General features: G+C 29.2%; 3 protein-coding genes across 4 annotated transcripts; 1 reads left to right on the forward strand and 2 right to left on the reverse strand.

The window, feature by feature from the left end:
• Positions 1-231: 231 nt before the first annotated feature.
• Positions 232-2,138, forward strand: LOC107939773 (protein RGF1 INDUCIBLE TRANSCRIPTION FACTOR 1). The gene is made up of 4 exons (XM_016873145.2): positions 232-497; positions 611-817; positions 900-1,115; positions 1,470-2,138. The coding sequence occupies exons 1-4, from the start codon at positions 495-497 to the stop codon at positions 1,713-1,715; spliced, it is 672 nt and encodes a 223-aa protein (XP_016728634.2). The 5' UTR covers positions 232-494; the 3' UTR covers positions 1,716-2,138.
• A 10,901-nt stretch (positions 2,139-13,039) lies between these two features.
• LOC107939762 (protein TORNADO 2) lies at positions 13,040-14,876 on the reverse strand. Its single transcript, XM_016873132.2, has 2 exons — positions 14,309-14,876; positions 13,040-13,436 (listed from the first exon to the last, which is right to left on the reverse strand). Exons 1-2 carry the CDS (start codon positions 14,804-14,806, stop codon positions 13,125-13,127), a joined length of 810 nt encoding a protein of 269 aa, XP_016728621.2. The 5' UTR covers positions 14,807-14,876; the 3' UTR covers positions 13,040-13,124.
• Positions 14,877-15,738: 862 nt separating this feature from the next.
• LOC107939761 (inositol oxygenase 4) lies at positions 15,739-18,539 on the reverse strand. 2 transcript variants are annotated; one of them, XR_005911570.1, is made up of 11 exons: positions 18,368-18,539; positions 18,163-18,265; positions 17,827-17,908; positions 17,546-17,750; positions 17,283-17,342; positions 17,148-17,200; positions 16,932-17,054; positions 16,762-16,831; positions 16,594-16,677; positions 15,996-16,077; positions 15,739-15,909 (listed from the first exon to the last, which is right to left on the reverse strand). XR_005911570.1 is itself a non-coding variant. In XM_016873129.2 (11 exons), exons 1-11 carry the CDS (start codon positions 18,390-18,392, stop codon positions 15,883-15,885), a joined length of 909 nt encoding a protein of 302 aa, XP_016728618.1. In that variant the 5' UTR covers positions 18,393-18,537; the 3' UTR covers positions 15,739-15,882. The 2 variants fall into 2 exon arrangements, 1 of the variants encoding a protein (XP_016728618.1); XM_016873129.2 differs by having other exon boundaries at positions 16,599-16,677; positions 18,368-18,537.
• Positions 18,540-19,713: the final 1,174 nt, after the last annotated feature.

Below are 19,713 nucleotides of genomic sequence, written 5' to 3' on the forward strand. Positions count from 1 at the left end.
ATATATTCACTATTGAAAGTAGTTTCATATCTATCCTTCCATCGCATTAAAATAAGAAAAGAAAAAAAGACAATATCATAAATCACTAATTTAAAATTTAATCATATAAAGAAAACATTGTCCACTCAATAATGGGTGTCTATTAACACATAAATTAATCACATTATTTTATAAAAAATAATTAAATAAAATGATAAGACCAAAGATAGTGAAAATGAAAGAAAGTGAAATTAAAAGGGAAGGTGGAGGTCGGTTCCTTGCACTTCAACGCACTTAGCTTCGGACTCAGCTTCCGACTTAAGGTTCGGGTGTGGACTTTGCTTTAGATAAGAACCACATCCCCTTCTTCTCCCCCGTTTAATTCCCATTTTCAATATTTTCTCTCTCTAAAATCTCACTTCAAAAAAAGTCTGTTTTTTTTAACTAAGTTCAAACTGGCTATCGAAAATCAAGAATCCACTGTTCGTGAAATCAAGCCCAAGAACAGAAGAATCATGGTAAAATCTTTATAAAGTGTGGTTTAATGAAAAAAAATTTTGTGTTTTGATTTGGGTATTCACTGAAAAAAATGGGTGTTGATGAAAAATGGTGTCTTTTTTTTTCGGTATAGGGAGGTGGTGGACCTGATGAAGAAGACAACAATAACGACAAGTGGCCGCCATGGTTGAAACCTTTATTGAAAGAACAGTTCTTTGTTCAATGCAAGCTTCATATTGATTCTCATAAGAGTGAATGCAATATGTATTGCTTGGATTGTATGAATGGTTCTCTTTGTTCTTTTTGCCTTGCTTATCACAGGGATCATAATTACATTCAGGTTTGGTTTTTTTTCCTTGCATTTTCTCAGCATCCAAACAGGGTATTGACTCGATTGCTAATGTAATTTTGTTTTGGAACAGATAAGGAGATCTTCGTACCATGATGTAATAAGGGTATCTGAGATACAAAAATATTTGGACATATCTGGTGTTCAAACTTATGTAATAAACAGTGCTAAGGTTGTCTTCCTCAATGAAAGGCCTCAACCAAGGCCTGGTAAAGGTGTTATCAATACTTGTGAAGTCTGTGATCGTAGCCTTGTTGATAACTTTCGGTTTTGCTCCCTTGGTTGCAAGGTAATTTTTTTTTTTTAATCTTTCCTCTACTTTTTAATTGTTCATCTCCATTTTTCCTTACTGCCTCCAACTTTATTCGCCTGTGTAATCAACAATAATGCTGATTTATTTTGAATCTAGACCCGAATCTGGACTGAAATTGAATTATAAATTTTTGAGAGCTCCAAATATAATATTATGATGTATATTTTGAAGGTATTTAATAATTTTTTTAGGCCAAAATACAATTTAATCATATATTGCATGAATTTTGGGGTCAAGCCTCTGCCTGCTGCTTTTAAGTTTTAAATTCGTCGGAAGTTATATGAAATCGGAATGATTTTAAAGTTTGGAATTGACGTGATTGAAATGCAGATTGTTGGGACGTCAAAGGATTTTCAAAAGAAGAAAAGGCAACTAGCGATGGTATCGTCGGACTCTGAGGATTCATACAGTAGTAGTAGCCATGGGAAGCCAAGGAAGAATGACGACAACAGCAACAAAGTTCGTAGTTTTAGTCCATCGACGCCACCTCCGACTTCGGTTAATTACCGAAATGCTAAACGTAGGAAAGGGATTCCCCAGCGAGCTCCAATGGCAGGACTAATCATACAATATTAAAGCTCCATAGCCTTAAAGTTTAGACATGTACACAATGTGATGGCCACAATGCCCCACCACAACTCTTTCCCTAAAAACGATCCGGCATTGTCACATTCCCCTCCCATTCTCAAGTGTTTTGTAAATAGAAGCAAGCAAAAAACATACAAGTGGGAAACAAAGTGGAAAAATAAGCCCCACGGATAGGGATAGGATTGTCCAAAGATCGAATCCGAGATTGATGTGAACTAAAGACTTAAATATAAATCTTTTAGCATTGTGGAATAGGTTAGTTTTCGTTTTTTCTTCACATTGTGTACAGAAGGGTTTGGTTTTGGCAAATTGTAATGGGGATTGGGGAGTGAATGGAATATGTAAATATAACAGTGTTATAAAGAGGATGGAAGGGTTTTCTATAAATAAATAAAATGATTGTATGTTGTATGATTGATTGCATTTTTTTTTACTTACTTTATAATAGAGATGCTAAGTTAACCTAAAATGTATAAAAATTGTTATGTGGTAATTAATGTTTTTTTGGTTGAAATCTGATTCGATTAATTTAAATAGATTTAATTAAATTTATCTCTTAGAAAAGATTTAGGGTGGGTTTAGATGAGTGATTGGGTGTAGTGCGGTGCGTTTAATTTATTTTTTGTCTTACGCTACAATATTATTACAGTATTTAATCTTACCGTAACTGTTGTTTTTACATTAACCGCAGATAAACGCGCCGCCCATCCAAATTTACCTTTAAAAAGATTATAATCGAAACTTCAATAATTTAAAATTTATGTAAAGAAATGGATGGGGTGGCACGTGTGAGGTGAGTATGATTTGGATTTGGCACGGGTCAAACGCGAAATGGGTAGGTGTCTTGATTCTTGGAATCGTGAATAAAGTAAGCCGCCTCTTGAAAGGCGGTTTGTTTGATACTTTATTTTTGGTTTGTTAGCCAAGTAGGATTATTTTATTACATATTTAGAACGTGGGCCACGTCAAACTGTCATTAGATGCTGACCCTTGGATCTTGTAACTGGTGGCGTGGAGCATGGTTTTGATGATTGATTGATTTATTGGCTCTCACAAAGCCCAAGGCGTCAATTTTTGGAGTTAATATCTATATATATATATATCATGTTATAGATATTTTATGTGTTGACTTAATAGTTAAAGTGTTTATTATTTTAGGTATGATTTAAGTTCGAGTTATGTTACTTGTATTGTTGTTAAAGTTTTATTCTCGAGGGACTGGACTTGAATTATAAATTTTGAGAGGTCAAAATATGATTCCATTATGTGTTAATTTATAATTTTATTATTAAAAAAAGTATAAATTTATAATTTTTCATTTCCTGGGGAGAGACAAAGCCCCTGTCTACCCTTTACATTAACCCTTGCTGAGGGTAATGAAAAAGAAAAGAGTCCAAAACAGGGATGGAGAAGGTGGTTAGTTGGCTGCTTTGGTTGTGTTTCAAAGATGCATTTAAGAGGATCTCCCTTAGGCTACATTTTTTTTTTTATTCGTGAAATGTCATCGGATATCATATAGACTAGGTTTCTTTATTAGATCGTTAATATAATTTGATGAGATTTAATTACTAGGTATGTGGATGCAGGTGATATCGATCCTATTAAATAAGATCTTCTGATTTTAGCGAAATTTGCTAATTTAATATACCATTGTTCTACTCAACCTATCAAGGTAAACTTAAAAACCATACACGATGTATAAATTAATAAACTTCATCCCTAATTTGTTGAAGCAAAGAACTAAATTTATGATTAGAATCGTCTTGATTATTAAAAATATTTGTGTGTTAGTGGCTATGATGGTGGTGGCCTTGTAGGATATCACAATATGGCCATATAGGGAAAAGGGAAGTGGTGAAAGGGGATACCACTCCACCATCCTTTTGAATTGATTTGATCCATCAGGTTGTATACATGAAATACACATCATGTAAAATTATAATAAATTTAATATTTCTTAAATAAAATTTCAAGTACGAATTTTATAAATAGAAAAAATTATATTGTTTTATTTACAAGTTTAATCTAATTTAATTCTAATTTAATATAATTATCGAATATCAAATAATCTCGAACAAAAAACCAAAATACACACCATATGCATGATGTTTGATGCTAATATGCTTTTTTGATTTGGAACCCTTTCATCACTTGCCTTTAATGCAATAAAATACAACATGAAATAGGGTCCCTATGATCACAACCATGTTGTCGTTTATTTTAATTTAATAATCCTTATCCTATATGCTTTATATTTCTAGGATATAGCCGATCTTTGGCATCTAATTTCCATCTACCAAATATGGGTCCATAAAGCATCCCACTCGAGCACCAATTTCACATTGATAATTAATTCATTTGTCATTCATCACTTCACCAAATTAATCCAGATTTTGGTTTAATAGTAAAGTTAATATATTGACATTTTTTAAAGATATTGTAGTCTATCTTTTGTAAATTATATTTGGGTTTTCAATTTAAAGTTAATTCATCAAATTTATTTTAAGTTTAACATATCATTTGGTACATGAATTTGATATTTTTTTTCTTAATGTGGTATCTATATTATTTTTGGTCTAATCTGATATTTGTTTTTGACAAAAGTTATGTATTTTGATTCCCAAAGGTAATGAGATTAATTTTGATATTTGATTTGATGAAAGTTAATTACTAATATTATTTGGATTGAATTTTTCATGATTTTGTTAATAGGATAAATTTAGTGTTAATTGTGAATTTGTTTAATTATGTGCTTAATTTTTCAAATACAATCTAATGGATGATATCTAATTTGAGTTTTAGGGTTGATTTGAATAAAGCTAATTGCTAATTTATTAGTTAATTATGAATTTTCGTCAAATTAACTCTAAAATTTGAATTGAACACTAAAAAGTTAACATTGTTATTTTCAGGTACCAAAATGTGTAATTTTTGTCGAATACAGATACCACATTGAACAAAAAAATAACATAAGTATCGTATTGGGAAAAAAATATCAAACTCAATTATCAAAATATACACAAAACCCTTAGATTCTATGCATGTCGTTCAATTGACAATAACATTGTTTTTTTTTTTGTAAAATATAAGAACAAGGTAAATCTCGAATAATAAATAAGATTAGCGCAACTCGAACTCAAACCAGACCTGAGGCGGTGAACACTCTAAACATCATGCCATTACATGGGGCTTAGATTATTACTTTGCATGTTTGTTGACAAATGTTTGTGATTTTCCTTTGGCACCATATATTTCAAATGTCTAAATTTTATCTACTTCTAAAATGGCAGAGGTACATCCCCAAAATTTTTAAATTTTGATTTTATTCTCTATATTAAATATATAAAAAAATGATAAATTTGTAAATATTTTAGTTTAAATCCCCTTAATTTCATTAGTTTTATATCTCTTTTACCCTTTTTATTCTTAAATCAATATATTTAAGAACCCAAATTATGCCCTGTTGGGTTTTCATCTTTACTTGAGTTTAAATTATAATTATAAAAAAATCAATATAATTATATTCTATTTTTCATTATATATTCATAAAAAATACAATATTTAATGTAAAATTTAGTTTATGTTTTTCTTTTGTAATATAAAATAGTTCTACACTTACTTTGATTATATTATTTATTTTTATTAATATTATTGATTCTTTAATAATAAAAATTTAATTATATTATTTTTTGATATATTTACAGGATAAAACTTTTTAATTCCACAAACGGAATTGAGATTTTGACACATATCTTATTTTTAAAAAAATAGAAATACAACTTAGTAACAAAATTATTTTAGCTTAACCTCTTATACTAAGTAATTACCTAAATGAGGATCCCCAAATTGTTTCTAGGTCTTAATTTCATATATAAAATTTTTCCGGTTACATTACAAAAGAGAATGAGTTCTAGATTTGTTATACTACCTCTGTTGAGTCACGTATCCGTTTCCTATACTATTCATCCATCGCCATTGTTAAAGACCTTGTATTGACAAGACAACTATCATCCATAACTAACTCAACCTATAACATCACATCAAAATCCAACAAGATCATTTTACAAAATGAGCTGTCTACTAATAGGATACTTCTACGTGACACCTTAGCCCCCGATATAAAATCTCATCGGGAGACATTAGAACAAATTTCTCTCTCTTACGACATCACACCTTTCGCCCATCTCCCTCTTTTATTGACACACATTTAATCAACTTAAGCCAACACAAATTTTATCTTTGTTTTGGAGAAAAGAAAATTGTTATTATTATGGTGAAAGGCAAAGAAGATGTTGATTGAGTGGATAAGAACGAATGTGCTTAGTTAGGCATACTAATGTTAGGTCCCTTTTCTGAAATGCCAAAGTCGTTTAAAAAAATTGTGATGCAAACCCTTCATCAATACCCCCATATGGTGTCAATGATTGGGGGTCACATTTTTGCAATCATATATTATGGAACCCATCTTGGAAGGACCTCGCCCTTCTAAATGAAAATTGCTTTCGATTTTTATATGAAATTGATGAACTGTCCAATGTGTTTTATTATTTGGACTTGATTGGCTTTTGGTTTTTGTTGAAGCACATTTTGTGATATTATTATTGGATAGGGTTTAGGGTGGGCAATACCTGGGCAACGATAGGCTTCATGAGCCATCCCTCATAAAATTGTTCCCCTATGCTTACGTAAAGTTGTACATATAAATTTAAATTTGAAAATTGGATTCGATTAATTATTATTTTAAATTTTAATTCGTTTTTTAAAAAGAATATCCAATGCATTATTCGAGGATTTTTTTAAATTTTATAAACAGGTTGAGAGGTAATTTGTCTTATAGGGTATAGTAAAAAAAAAGGATAAATTTGAAAATTATACATGAATTTTGGTTTAATGTGTAATTTTATACATGAACTTTGATTTTGTACATTTTTATACATGAAATTTTGATTTGATTTAATTCTTACAAATTATTAATACAATTATTGATATAACACCATTTTATGTTTATATATTGCATACAAAGATAATTATATTTATCCAATATATAAATAAATTGATGTATTTATTTCTTTAAATGTGTATGATTGAATCAAAATTAAAGTTTCATATATACATTTGAACCGCAATCAAAGTTTCATGTGTATGATTGCACCTAATCAAAGTCCATATATCAAATTGCACATTAATTTAAAGTTCATATATAATTTTGAGATTTATCCCAGAAAATATTTACTATATAAACAAATAAGGCACTTCCAATATTTTCAATCACAAGTCTCAAAACTCCACAAATTGTCAAATAATTACCCAAATTTTAAATCCTAGATTCTTAAACCTTAAAACTCTAAATCCTAATGGCCAATGTCTAAGGAAGGGCGGGTTGTAACGAGCCGAGTTGCATCCCCCCAAAGTTTTGAAAATTTTCATTAGATCCATAAAAATTTTAATTAGGTTCTTAAAATTTTTCAAAGTCCTCGTTAAGTTTTTCAATTTTTTAGGAAAATTTAATTAGAGCCCTCAAAAATTTCTGTAAATTCTCATTAAACCTCTAGAACTTTTAAAAGTTTTAATTAGACCTATTAAAATTTTTAAAAATTCTTATTAAATCCCAGATCTTATAAAAAAATTTAAGCCCGAATTGATCCGATTTAGATTGATCCAATCCAAAATCAATATCACTCGTTGAATTAACATGTTTGTGGTGAAGCACAAAGGTTATAGTGAATATTTATTTGAATGCCAAATAATGTTTTCAATGTTGGAGTACAAAGAAAATCATGTACAAAAGTTTTGGTTATTATTTATTTATTTTTGGTGAATTATAAAAGGAAGGTAAAATTCTAATAATAATGCGATTAATACGATTTAAACTCAAACCAAATCTGGGTTCGAGATTAAAATCAAATAATTTTCTTTTTAATCAATGCTAATTATTTTTCACTTTGACATCATATCGCATGGGAAGACAAATGTGAATTCAATAAAAAAAAGAACAAGATATTATTATTATTATTATTTGACCCTTAATGAAGATGTTACTTTTTGTTAGTTTGGACTTGGCTACAACAATTAATTCACATTTCAGACATGAACAAAAAAGTAAATATGTTTGTCTGAAGTCAAAACTGGTGTGTCGATTTAACAGTATTCTGAAAAAGCTTATAACTAGTTTATTTCATCATTTGTTTTACTAAGAAATGATTTTTCGAGGTAGCATTTGATTCAAGTATAGGATTTTTATGTTTGACTTTAAATAATTACTTTTAGTATTTTTTATATTTTTAATAGTGTTAAGATTTTAATACCACATTTATCCCATTTTTAATAATTTTAGTTTATTTTATAAAATGAAACAATAGTTAATTAATCAAATTCTTCGATTCTTTGATAATTGTTCAAGTAGAGAAATTTATTAATTCATCCTATGAATGGGATCATACATTAAGAGAGGGGGAACAACAACACCCGTCGTAGGCGGTGAATGACAAACTCCATCAACACAACAAAAAATGCTTTAGCCTCAGTATCAATAAACCATTATGGCACGTTGACAATTGGCTCTATCACAACTCAAGCACGACAAATCTGGAGTGATTGCAAACACTTAATACGATTAGGAAATCAACCTCGGATGGTGTAAAACAGCAGGCAAAAATCAACAAAAAATCGAGTATCCACCAAACTAGATAGGATAGCAAATAATTAGATATTACTTGCAAAAACAAGACTATATGTGATATGAAATAATAACAAATAATTAGATATTACTTTTATAACAATTTTACCTTTTTTTTTATCAATTTCGTCAAATTTACCCTTAAATCATAACAAATAACATGTTTTATTAAAAAAAATTCTCTTTCTTTCTCCTATCACTTTGATTAAAAGGGAAATTCTAGTTGCTTATATCTCCTCCATAATTCCCATTTATTTATTTATTTAAGAAATGAGATATGAAATAATTTATTAGATGAAGAAAAATTACTATAACTTTCAGCTTTTATGTAGTAATCAATAAAAAAACAAGAAGCAAATTCTACGAGAATAAATTAATACATGTGCTTTTAAGTAACCTTATATTATATCAATTAAATAATAAAATCTAACATTCTATCCAAATGAATCAAACATGACAATCTAACATACTCAATAATGTGTTAAATAATCTTACATTTCAATCATCCTATTAACAAAAATAAAATTTCATGAACCAAACACCGGTAAAAGTACTATGGAGGTACCTGTACTAGGAGTTAGATTGTATTTTTTCCCTTTACTCAAAAAATGAGAAAACAAGTCTCTGTACGCTAGATCAAAGAGCAAACGATTCCTTTCTATTAAAAATTTCATCCTTTTCTATCGTTAAAATCTAGTGGGGTTGGCGAAATAACCAAAAAGTTACACGATGTGCCACGTGTATATGATGTTAATGTACAAGGACCGGTTTTTAACAATAAAAATGGATGGAACTTTTAACAGAATAACCAATTTACTTTTTAATCTAATGTATAGATACTAATTTGCCCAAATTTTTAATAAAAGAAACAAAATCTAATTCGACTCGTAATACAAAAGCCTTCATAATACTTTTACTAACAAACGTGTCTTTAGAATATTTAATGTTAAATACAATAATGATTAACTTTTTTTTTCAACATATAAATAATCCGTTGATTTAGGCATGGAATCTTACCAGAAGAGAAAGAAAATCCGTGAAGATGTTGTGCATGTGGTACATTAAAATATATATGGCCTATGTATTGTATAATTATATAGTATAAAATATGGCCTATGTATAGTGTAATTAAATGTAATTATATTCTACGTATTGATATTTTCAAGCTTGAGGACTCAATTGGATATATTTTTCATAAAGGGGCTTGATTGATTTTTTAAAAAAATTTTAATCCTCAAGCCAAATTCTATTTAATCCATCGTAAATTTAAAAAGTTAGTAACTATAGTACACACATATAAGCCCTTAATATATTATATAATTAGTAAACCACATTGTACTCCCAACGAAAGACTTAGATTTGAACTTTGGAGATGATATTTGAGAGAAATAACTAGAAACTCCGAAAAAATTAGTCTCTATAGACCGTAAGATTCTATCCCAAAATCTCTAACTCTAATCTTATTAGATCACTTTTAAATTGGTCTAATCTTTTTATGATTATTAACGTACATAATCCAACAATAACATTATAAATAGTCTACAAGGATGAAATTATGATAAATTAAAACATAAAAATTAATTCCCGAATTAACATACTAAAGTGTAAAAAAACCAAAATTTGACTGCAAGATTTCCTGAAGACGATGGTACATGTTACACAAGTGTTTTAGCATGAGCCTTTGACTATTACAAAGATCAGGATAAGTCAAATCTCTCTGACCCAAAAAAGCATGTATGTCGTCTGAATTTACCACCACAGTGCTGTGTCTCTTTCAACTTTGGGGCATGGAAACTTGGTATCCCTTATTGGCGTTTCAAGGCAGCAACCATGAAAATTGTAGGAAACAAAGTCAACTAGACTATTGATTCCATTAATGAACTAATTATTCTCCTTAACCATCATTGTTTTGACTCAACACAGCTGTGACATCATTCCCCATGGGGCTATAAAAAATCAATTGAATAAAAATGGTCAACTTTTAGTTTTGGTCCCTTTACTATGCTTAAATTTAAGGGATCTCAATATTTTAATTTGGTATAATCTGATCCCTATAATTTTATAATGTCATTAGTTAATTTAGTTAATAATGTTAGTTTTTTTTTTAAATTTAAATGCTAACATTAATTTCATTAAAAACACATTTTCTGCCTTAAATAAAAAAAACCAACAAGATGATAAGTTGAAATACATACTCATTAAAAAAATTCACATCAGCATTTTAATTAAATCAATTAAAACTTATGGACTAATTAAATCACAAATTTAAGCCTAATAGAAGAACCAAACCCGATATCTTTATTATATAATTAGTTTTTTTTAAGTCGAAACTAGCATATAGATTTTTTTATTTAAAAATAAAAATATTCGGGGTGGGTGTGAACTAAAGACTCGAATACAAATCCTTTACAATTCAACCTATAATTCATTTAATAAGCTAGTTAATTCAACAATAGTTTTATTAATTAATACCGAGTGCATTAATCATAAATTCTAAACCCTAAACATATAATTATGGGCAAACACTTTAAAGAAACTAATTAACTTTAATATTGCACCATGTGAGGTGTTCATCAAAAATTTTAAAATTCAAATCAACTCAACTTAAATTGATCCGATTTGAAATCAATCCAATCCACTAGTTAACATTTGAGTTTTATTTTAAATTTCTGGCTTAATACTTGTTTTGGCTACTGTATTATAATGAAATTTTCACTTTAATCATTTTATTATATTTTTTAGTCATTTTGACCTCTACTGTCAAATCAAATGAGAACACATGAACAATAATAAAAGGGTTAAAGTGAGAAATTCACTATAATACAAGAACAAAAACATATATTGAACCTTAATTTCTATACATGTATTGACCAAAAAAATTATCTTGGTACCTTCATTTGTGTTCAATTTAAGCCTGTGAGCTGAAATTGAAGGACGAAAAGTCAAGTAGCTTGTTACCATCGTTTTACATTAAAGAAAGGTTTGAAATTTGAGTCCCATTTAGTGACCCACACACACAGTCCAGTCCTTGCAAACCTACCAACCCCCCACCACAAACTTAAGTGTAGACTGCAAGTTGTGGCCGACGAAGCCTCGGCTTTTGGCAATTGACTTAAAACTTTGAACCAGTCAATGCCTCTTGTAATTGTGTCTATTTTGGCTGACATGACATCACTGACATTTTTGCTATGAGAATTCGTCACAAGGCATTTAAGGTTCGGGTTACAGGGTAAAGCTAAAAACTTTTTTAGTGAGTTGAAAATATAATTTCGTTATTATATTAATGTAAAACAATGGATTAAATTATACTTTTTTTTATTTTTGGAGAGGGCATGATTTAATTTTAAATTTTAGGAACAGCCGAAATATAATTTTACCATAAAATTAATTTAAAACTTTACAAATGCTCAAAGGGATTAAAGGGAGATTTTTCTTTTTTGGGAGCATGTTTGGGTTATTTTTAATTTAAGATTTAGGGTTCGAGTTTTTTTACTCAAGTCATTACGTGTTTGGGTTATTTTGGATTTTAATCATTTCAAATTCATGTCAATCCAAGTTACTTCCAAGGGCGAATCTAGAATATTGTTCAAGGGGAGCCAAAAGAAAGTTATCATTATATTAATTTGTAATTGCATAAAAATTTAAAGGACTAAAAGGACAATTTTACCACATTGAAGGCCAAAGCAATCTTTGGTTACTTGTTAGGGATAATTTATGGTTCAAGTCATTTTGAGATTTGAATTGTTTTAATTTTGAGCCATTTTTAAGCAACTCTAATTTAAATGGTTTATTTTTTTTTAAATTAAATTGGATTGAATTTCAATTCGAATTGAATAATTAAATTTAGTTAATAATTTATAGCTCTAGTGATGGGAGTTCTTATTGTTTCCTTGGTTTCGGACAAAGATAACAAAAAATAGAAGACATAAGTATTGCTATTATCCCATGTAAAGCAGGCAATATCTTATCCAAAAGTATGTTTTGTACTTCCCGATTGCAAGTCGAAGAAATGAAAGACATATTTTGGTCCTGTCTGGACGCCAGCTCCATAGACTTCGGCCTGATTTTGAGTCCAATTAAGTATATCAAATAAAAATAGTTGAATCTAGTTCTGCAGTTTTGGGCTTATAGTTGCTGAACTGAGTATGGATTTAGTTTTTATTTTTCAATTTTATCATTTTAGTCCTTATACTTTTTTATTTTAAAATTGTAGTCCTTATTCAAATAGTAATAGTTGAATCCATTAACGAAAGGGTAAGCTATATCTGTAGTCACTCAACTATGGTTCTTTTTCTTTTTTTGTCACTCAACTATTCAATTTTGTCTTTTTTATCAACAGTTGACTAACATAAGAATGGAAACACCCAAATATCCAAGATAGTTGGGTGATTAAAAAGACAAATTTGAATAGATGAGTGACTATTTTGTAACTTTTCATAGTTAGTTGATCAAAAAAGAAAAAAAATAATAGTTGGATGATTACTAATAGTTTACCCTTCACTAAAATGACATCGCTTTTCTTTTTGGAGCATTACGTGAAAATAATAAGCTAACATAGCATTATATATGTAATAATATGTTTTCCATATTTTAACAACCATCATTTGAATCAATATTGAAAATTTTAAAAAAAATATATAAAAAATTAAAAATAATTAAATCAAATTATAAATTAAGACTAAGTCCCGCAACATACGACTAAACCCCGCACCATTACCGGCTTACGAGTAACCTTGTCGGTATTTTCTAAATATGTCCTCAGTTTGGGCATTCCTAAAGGCACAACACCCTACTAAATACACACATATCAAAGCAATAAGAGTTACAAGCAATATTATGTCGGCCCTTCTCCATTCTTGTTTCAAACTTGCTAGCAATCCTGCCTTGCAAGAATTACAGCTATAACAGAGCTTTGTTTGGTCATTGTTCCATTGAATGCAATCAGGGTCAGCAATGTTGTTAATGGGACTGATCCAATTTGTTGGGTTCACAAATGTGTATCCACACTCTGTTGGTGGCTTACAACACCCTGACTGTAAAACAACATTAAGAACATAAAGATATAAAGAGGAGAGAATACACTGGAAAATTACGATTATTTAATGTTATATGAGTGGGATCAGATTGCTCGGTTAAATCTGTATATTAGTCTAGACATAGGGCTAAATATGGGCATAGACAAGGTGGACAGTGACTTTAGCCTCTAAAAATGATAAATCTATCATTTAACCCCTTTAAAATTTATGAAATTACAAGTTACTATAACAGTAAAATTATACTTTGGCCCACTAAAATTTTATGATTTATCTCACATCATCTTTAAGCTAATTTTCTAGCTTCAACTGTGGGGGATTGAACTAGCCTTTGAGAGAACCATTTGGAACCAGTTAAAAAATTGAAAATTGAGACAAAACTGATGGTTGAAATGGTTTTATAAAATTTTAATTTGTCTTAATTTTTTATTATTTTTAGGCTGGCGGTTAAATCAGTTGAACTGAATTATAAAAGAACAATTATATAAGAGTTATTGATTATTTTTTATTTACTTAGAAAAATCATTTTTGAAAATATTTATGAAAAAAGCTTCAAAACTTTATCAAATAATATCCAAAAGCCATAAAACAAAACTCATTTTGTTAAAAAAAGTCTAAAGTTCCAAAACCAAGAACCCAACCAAATTCACCACTATGTTCTTTTAATTTGATTAATGATCCATGACAATCCGAAACTGCCATTAAACACCTAAATTGACAGCAATGCTAACAGAAATTACATGGTTGATGTAATATTTGATACTTTGAGGATCTAATGAAAACATGTTGAATTTTGAGGACCTTTTATGAAATTAACCCTTTTCAAAATAAATCATTCAATTGAGAATAAGCAGATAAAGTGGGGGATTTACCTCAATAGGAGTCAAATAAGCCCTAAAGAAATCCATAGCCATTGTATAAGTTTGGTTCAAATCAGGACAAATCTGTGTTGAACTCAAACATGTTTCAATCCTTTCCCACTTGTAAGAACCTCGTACTCTCCTTTGAAGCCATATTGAAAAATCTTCCAAATGATATTCCAAATATGCCCTATTAGGAACAATGTGACCTGACCCTCTAATGGTGACCATGTACATGAAAATAACCAGACATGCAAGCAATATGATAAGCACTAGCATGCCAACAAGGTAAGCCATAAGTAACCATGGGATACGCCAAAATGCTCCTACAAAACCTGCTAGTGCCATAACCAAGATTAAGACACCTAATGTTATTACAGGCCATAACAAAATTTTAAGACAAGAGTCGGCCGGTTGATTCGAAAGCCAGATTCCGGCGCCGAGGATCGGGATCGAGAGCAACATAGCAACAAAGTTGATTGCACCTATCACATTGTTGCTCAATGCCATTTTTTTGCCTTTGGTGAAGGGAGGGGGGGGGATATTGTTTTGGGATCAAATAATGAAAATGGAATTTGCCAAAGGGGGTATAAGATGGGGGTTTTGTTATGTAATCCCCACAAGTTTTTGTTCTTTGCTTTGGATCCAAGAAAGGTACTAAAGCAAAGTAATTTATAACAAATTTTAAAGGGCTTCTTTTTAGGTTCTTTATAATCATTTTTTAGTACCATGTTTTGAAAAGGGAAAAGAAAAGAATCCCAAGAAAACCACAAAATTGGATTGGCCAATTAAACCGAGAATTGATGATCCAATCAGTTCAACCGGTGCTATGAAACTGGTGTAACATTAGTTAAACTAAATAAAAGACCGTTTGAATTGGATTTAAACTAGTTTAAATATTTAATTTTGTTCTTATAATTTATAAAAGAGTTAATTATACTAGACATCCCCGAACTATCAAGGTTGTATCAATAAAGTCCTTCCATTACTAAAATCGTCAATTTAACCGTTAAATTAGACGTCGTATCTCATGTAACATAATTTAAAATAAAAATTTTAAAGAAAAAAATGAATGCCGTAAATTTTTACTTTCTTTAAATTCTCCTTTTAAATTATATCACATAAGATTTGATGTTTTATTTAACAGTTAAATTAATGATTTTAATAATGAAAGGACTTTATTGATATAACATCGATAGTTTAAGGATGTAATTAAAATTTTTTTTTATAAATTTTGCACCACCTTTTAGGCTTTGCTTCTTTATTTCAACTTTGGTTACTTACCAATGCTTTCTTAATCAACTAAATTTCATGCACATGCTTATATGCCTTGTTGCATCATATAGAAGATCACATCATGCAATGATCTTCCCTATAATTAGAAATGATTTGGTCTTAACATTGATTTGATTAAGACAAATTAAACAAACCCTACAAGCAAATTTGACAATAATAATTCAAGGATCTTTATTATAATAAACAAAACAAGTCCTTTATTCACACTAAAAATATATAAAAAAAACATATGAAAATGGCATTAAGATCCTAATAAATTTATCAGCTGTGTTTTGAGCCTTTGAAGCTTTTTACCATTTCAGCTTTGCTGGAAAATACTGCATTTAATCAAATATGAAAACTTTAGAGTTTATCATTGATTAAAGGGGAAAAAAATGGGGAAATTGGAGTAAAAAGAGCTTACTTTTGCAATGAGGGATTCATAATATGGCTTGACCTTCTCAACATCAACCAAGACTTTGCTTTTACTATAAAGGTCATATTTGCTGTCATAATTTCATGAAAAAGTCATCCAAGTCAGCTTTACGGTCTATAAAAACTAATATTTTAGGGTTCATGGTAGGGGCAAAACTAAAAAATTACATTTGGGGGCAAGAGATGAACTATAAATTTTGGGGGTCAATGTGCAATTTTACTATTATACTAACTTATAATTTCATAAATATCAAAGGGACTAAAAGACACTTTAACCATTTTTGAGGGGCCAAGGCCACAGCCTGCCCCTTATGGGAATTGACTTTTGTCTTTTACGAGAGCTAAAATATAAATTTATCATTGTATAAGCTTATATCTTTCTAAATTTTAAAGGATTAAATTAAAATTATATATATTTTTAGGAGGTCTAAATACAATTTAACTATTTACTAACTTATAATTTTATAAAATTTAAATAGACCCCTAATTTAGGGCCACCCCTGCTCCTAACAATGTAGTACACAAGATTCAAACCCGAATTCCGAATAAATTAACAGTATAGTAAATTTGAGTAAAAAAAAACACACTTTACTTGAATACTTTAAGCCATTTGAAGTTCTCTTTATCCTCTTCTTTCATGAACTGAGAATAAGCTCCATACTTATGCAATGCTGCAATTAAATATGTTGAAATTAAGTAAAATGGATTATGATATTTCGAGACAAAACAGCATCGATATGGGAAAAAATGCTTACGATAGAACGAATGGTATCGGACGATGAACAATCCGGCAGAAGGCAATGTGGTTCCATTCTCCTTCGCAACCTGCATTCAGCATTATGACTAAAACTTTTGTTGCAAGAAACAATTGAGTACTTTAGCTTAGAAGGATCTATATTAATGGAGTCAAAATGTATATATATACCATGTACATATAATCATCATGCCCCCATGACATAAGCACATTGTCTAGTCCACATCCTTCAATGTAAACTCCATTTCTGGTATTATGCTTTGGATTGTTGAAATCAGGGTTTTCCTTAAAATACTACAAACAAAAATGGTATGTCAATTTACACAAACTCGTAGCTTTTTTTAATGAAAAAAAATGATTAAATTTATCAAAAAAGAAAAAAAGAACCTTGTGATGAACATTGCTCTCATCAAATGCACATCCCACAGGGAATGTATCACCTGTTATATTCAAGCTAGTTTTGTTAATGAAACACTTATAACATCAAAGCAATATAAGATCTTTTTTTTTACTACCACTTACCAACAACAGCCCATTGTGGTAGCCCTCCAAATTTTGGAAGAACCAAGATTTTTCCGAGATCTGTAAAAGCAAAATTATCTTACTTTTTTACCGTTGGAAAATGAAGGTAAAAGTATCACGGAGGCTCCTACTATAAGAATGAATTTGTCATTTTCTGAATAGAAATAAGAAAATACAATCTTTAATCTGACTCTTAGTAGAGAGGCTTTCATGATACTTTTATCAAAAATGAAGATTTTTATAGGGTTTTTGTATTATTTTACCATGGATAAGAGCAGTCAAATGTAACCAATCTTCATTAGGATAATCTTTTCTAATTGCTTCAGCACTTTGCAACAAATGTTGAATTTGGGGTTCATCTAAATCAGGATCACTCTCATCAACAATTTCATTGAGTAGTTCACAACATTCCCATATCCCCATTTCAGCTTTATCAAGCTTCATATATTCTTCCCTCATTTGCTTCACCTATACATTTTATTATGTAATTAAAATATATATGTTAATATATCAACTTTGCATATATACACACATTTTCACTTACAAACTCATAGGTTTGGTTAATATGACTTGATTTGTAGTGTTGCTCGACAATGTCTTTTCTCCCATTATCTGTTTCATAATCCCTGTCAGTCATTTCAACAAACGGTGAATTAGCTATATTCAAAAACACCAAAAAAAACCATTGCACACACACACACACAAACGCATACATGCATAAATACATACATCTCCATTGTTTCCTTCCCAATCAAAACCTGAAATTCAACACAAAACCAATCCTTTGCACCCATAATTTTTTTTTACTTCTCCTAGTTCTTCACATAACCATAGCACTGAATCATGAACTTTCACATGCATACATATGTATATATATTACCTAAATGAGTTTCCAAAAGCATTCTTTTCAGGCAATGCAAATTCATCATTTGATACCAATTCATTAGCATCGAGCTGAATCTTTTGCCCCTTTGCTTGACCAACTAAACACCAAGTAAATGAAATTATTAATGATATTAAAACCATATAAATGTATAATCATAATTGAAAATGAAATGAAAAATAAAATAAAATAAACAAAATACCTTTGCCAATGCAAATAGTCACCATTTTTTACAGCAAAAATGAAAGGGTAATATAAGAAAAAAAAATCAAAGAGAAAAGCAATGAAATGAGACTGTTTAAGAGATGAGAATTTATAGAAATGGAAGAGTGTACTAAAATGAAAAAAGATTTATTTCCCATTTTAATAAAGATTTGATTTGTTTTAGGGTTCTTTGGAATTTGGATACTGACAGGGAAAAAAATCAATCTTTTTTATCTTCAAGCTAAAATGGTGGCGAAAGTTCCTAACTTTCTATATTAAATACTGAGATTAGCAAATATTTACTTTTGGCTGACTCAAATTTACGTGGATGGTCTTATCTTTTGCCATCAATTTGTGTTAATTCATTAAATATAAATATATAAAGTTTTTTTTTTCTTCCTACAATGTGTAATACTTTTGTAACTAATAAACCGATGACGTGTTGTGCTTTTTATTACATGTCACTCATTACGGGTTTTTTACTAAACTAGGCTAAATTTTTTTTTACTGAAATAGGGTGTCAGAAAAATTATTTACGAAAATGAATTATTTTTTTCATTGGTGCCTATCTCAAAGGCGCCAATGAATAAAAAACTATTAAAAATTTTTTTTGAATAAAATATTATTTTTTAAAAAAATTAAATAAAAATACGGGTCAAAATACGGTCAAAGGGGAAAATAGGTCGGGTGGCGGCTCATAGGGAGGCACCATTAAAAGTGCCTCATAAGGAGGCGCCATTAAAAGTGCCTCATAGGGAGGCGCCAATGGGTAATTTTGTATGTATATTGTAACTTTTTGTATGAATATTATAATTTTGTATGAATATTGTAATTATTTTATAATTAATTTTGTATTTATAGTTTTGGATTAGTATTTTGTATGAATAGTGTAATTTTTTGTATGAATATTGTAATTTTTTATGAATATTGTAATTATTTTATAATTAATTTTGTATTTATAGTTTTTGATTAGTATTTTGTATGAATATTGTAATTTTGTAATTTTGTATGAATATTGTAATTTTGTAATTTTGTATGAATATTGTAATTATTTTATAATTAATTTTGTATTTATAGTTTTTGATTAGTATTTTGTATGAATATTATAATGTTGTATGAATATTGTAATTATTTTATAATTAATTTTGTATTTATAGTTTTGGATTAGTATTTTGTATGGATATTGTATTTTGTATGGATATTGTAATATTGTTGTATGAATATTGTAATATTGTTTGTATGAATATTGTAATTTTGTATGAATATTGTAATTATTTTATAATTAATTTGTTAGTAATTTAGGATTATGTTATAAATTTTTGTGTCTGTAATTATTTAAAATTT

Source organism: Gossypium hirsutum, chromosome D03 (genome assembly GCF_007990345.1).
Source record: "Gossypium hirsutum isolate 1008001.06 chromosome D03, Gossypium_hirsutum_v2.1, whole genome shotgun sequence".
In the NCBI taxonomy this organism is placed as follows: Eukaryota; Viridiplantae; Streptophyta; class Magnoliopsida; order Malvales; family Malvaceae; genus Gossypium; species Gossypium hirsutum.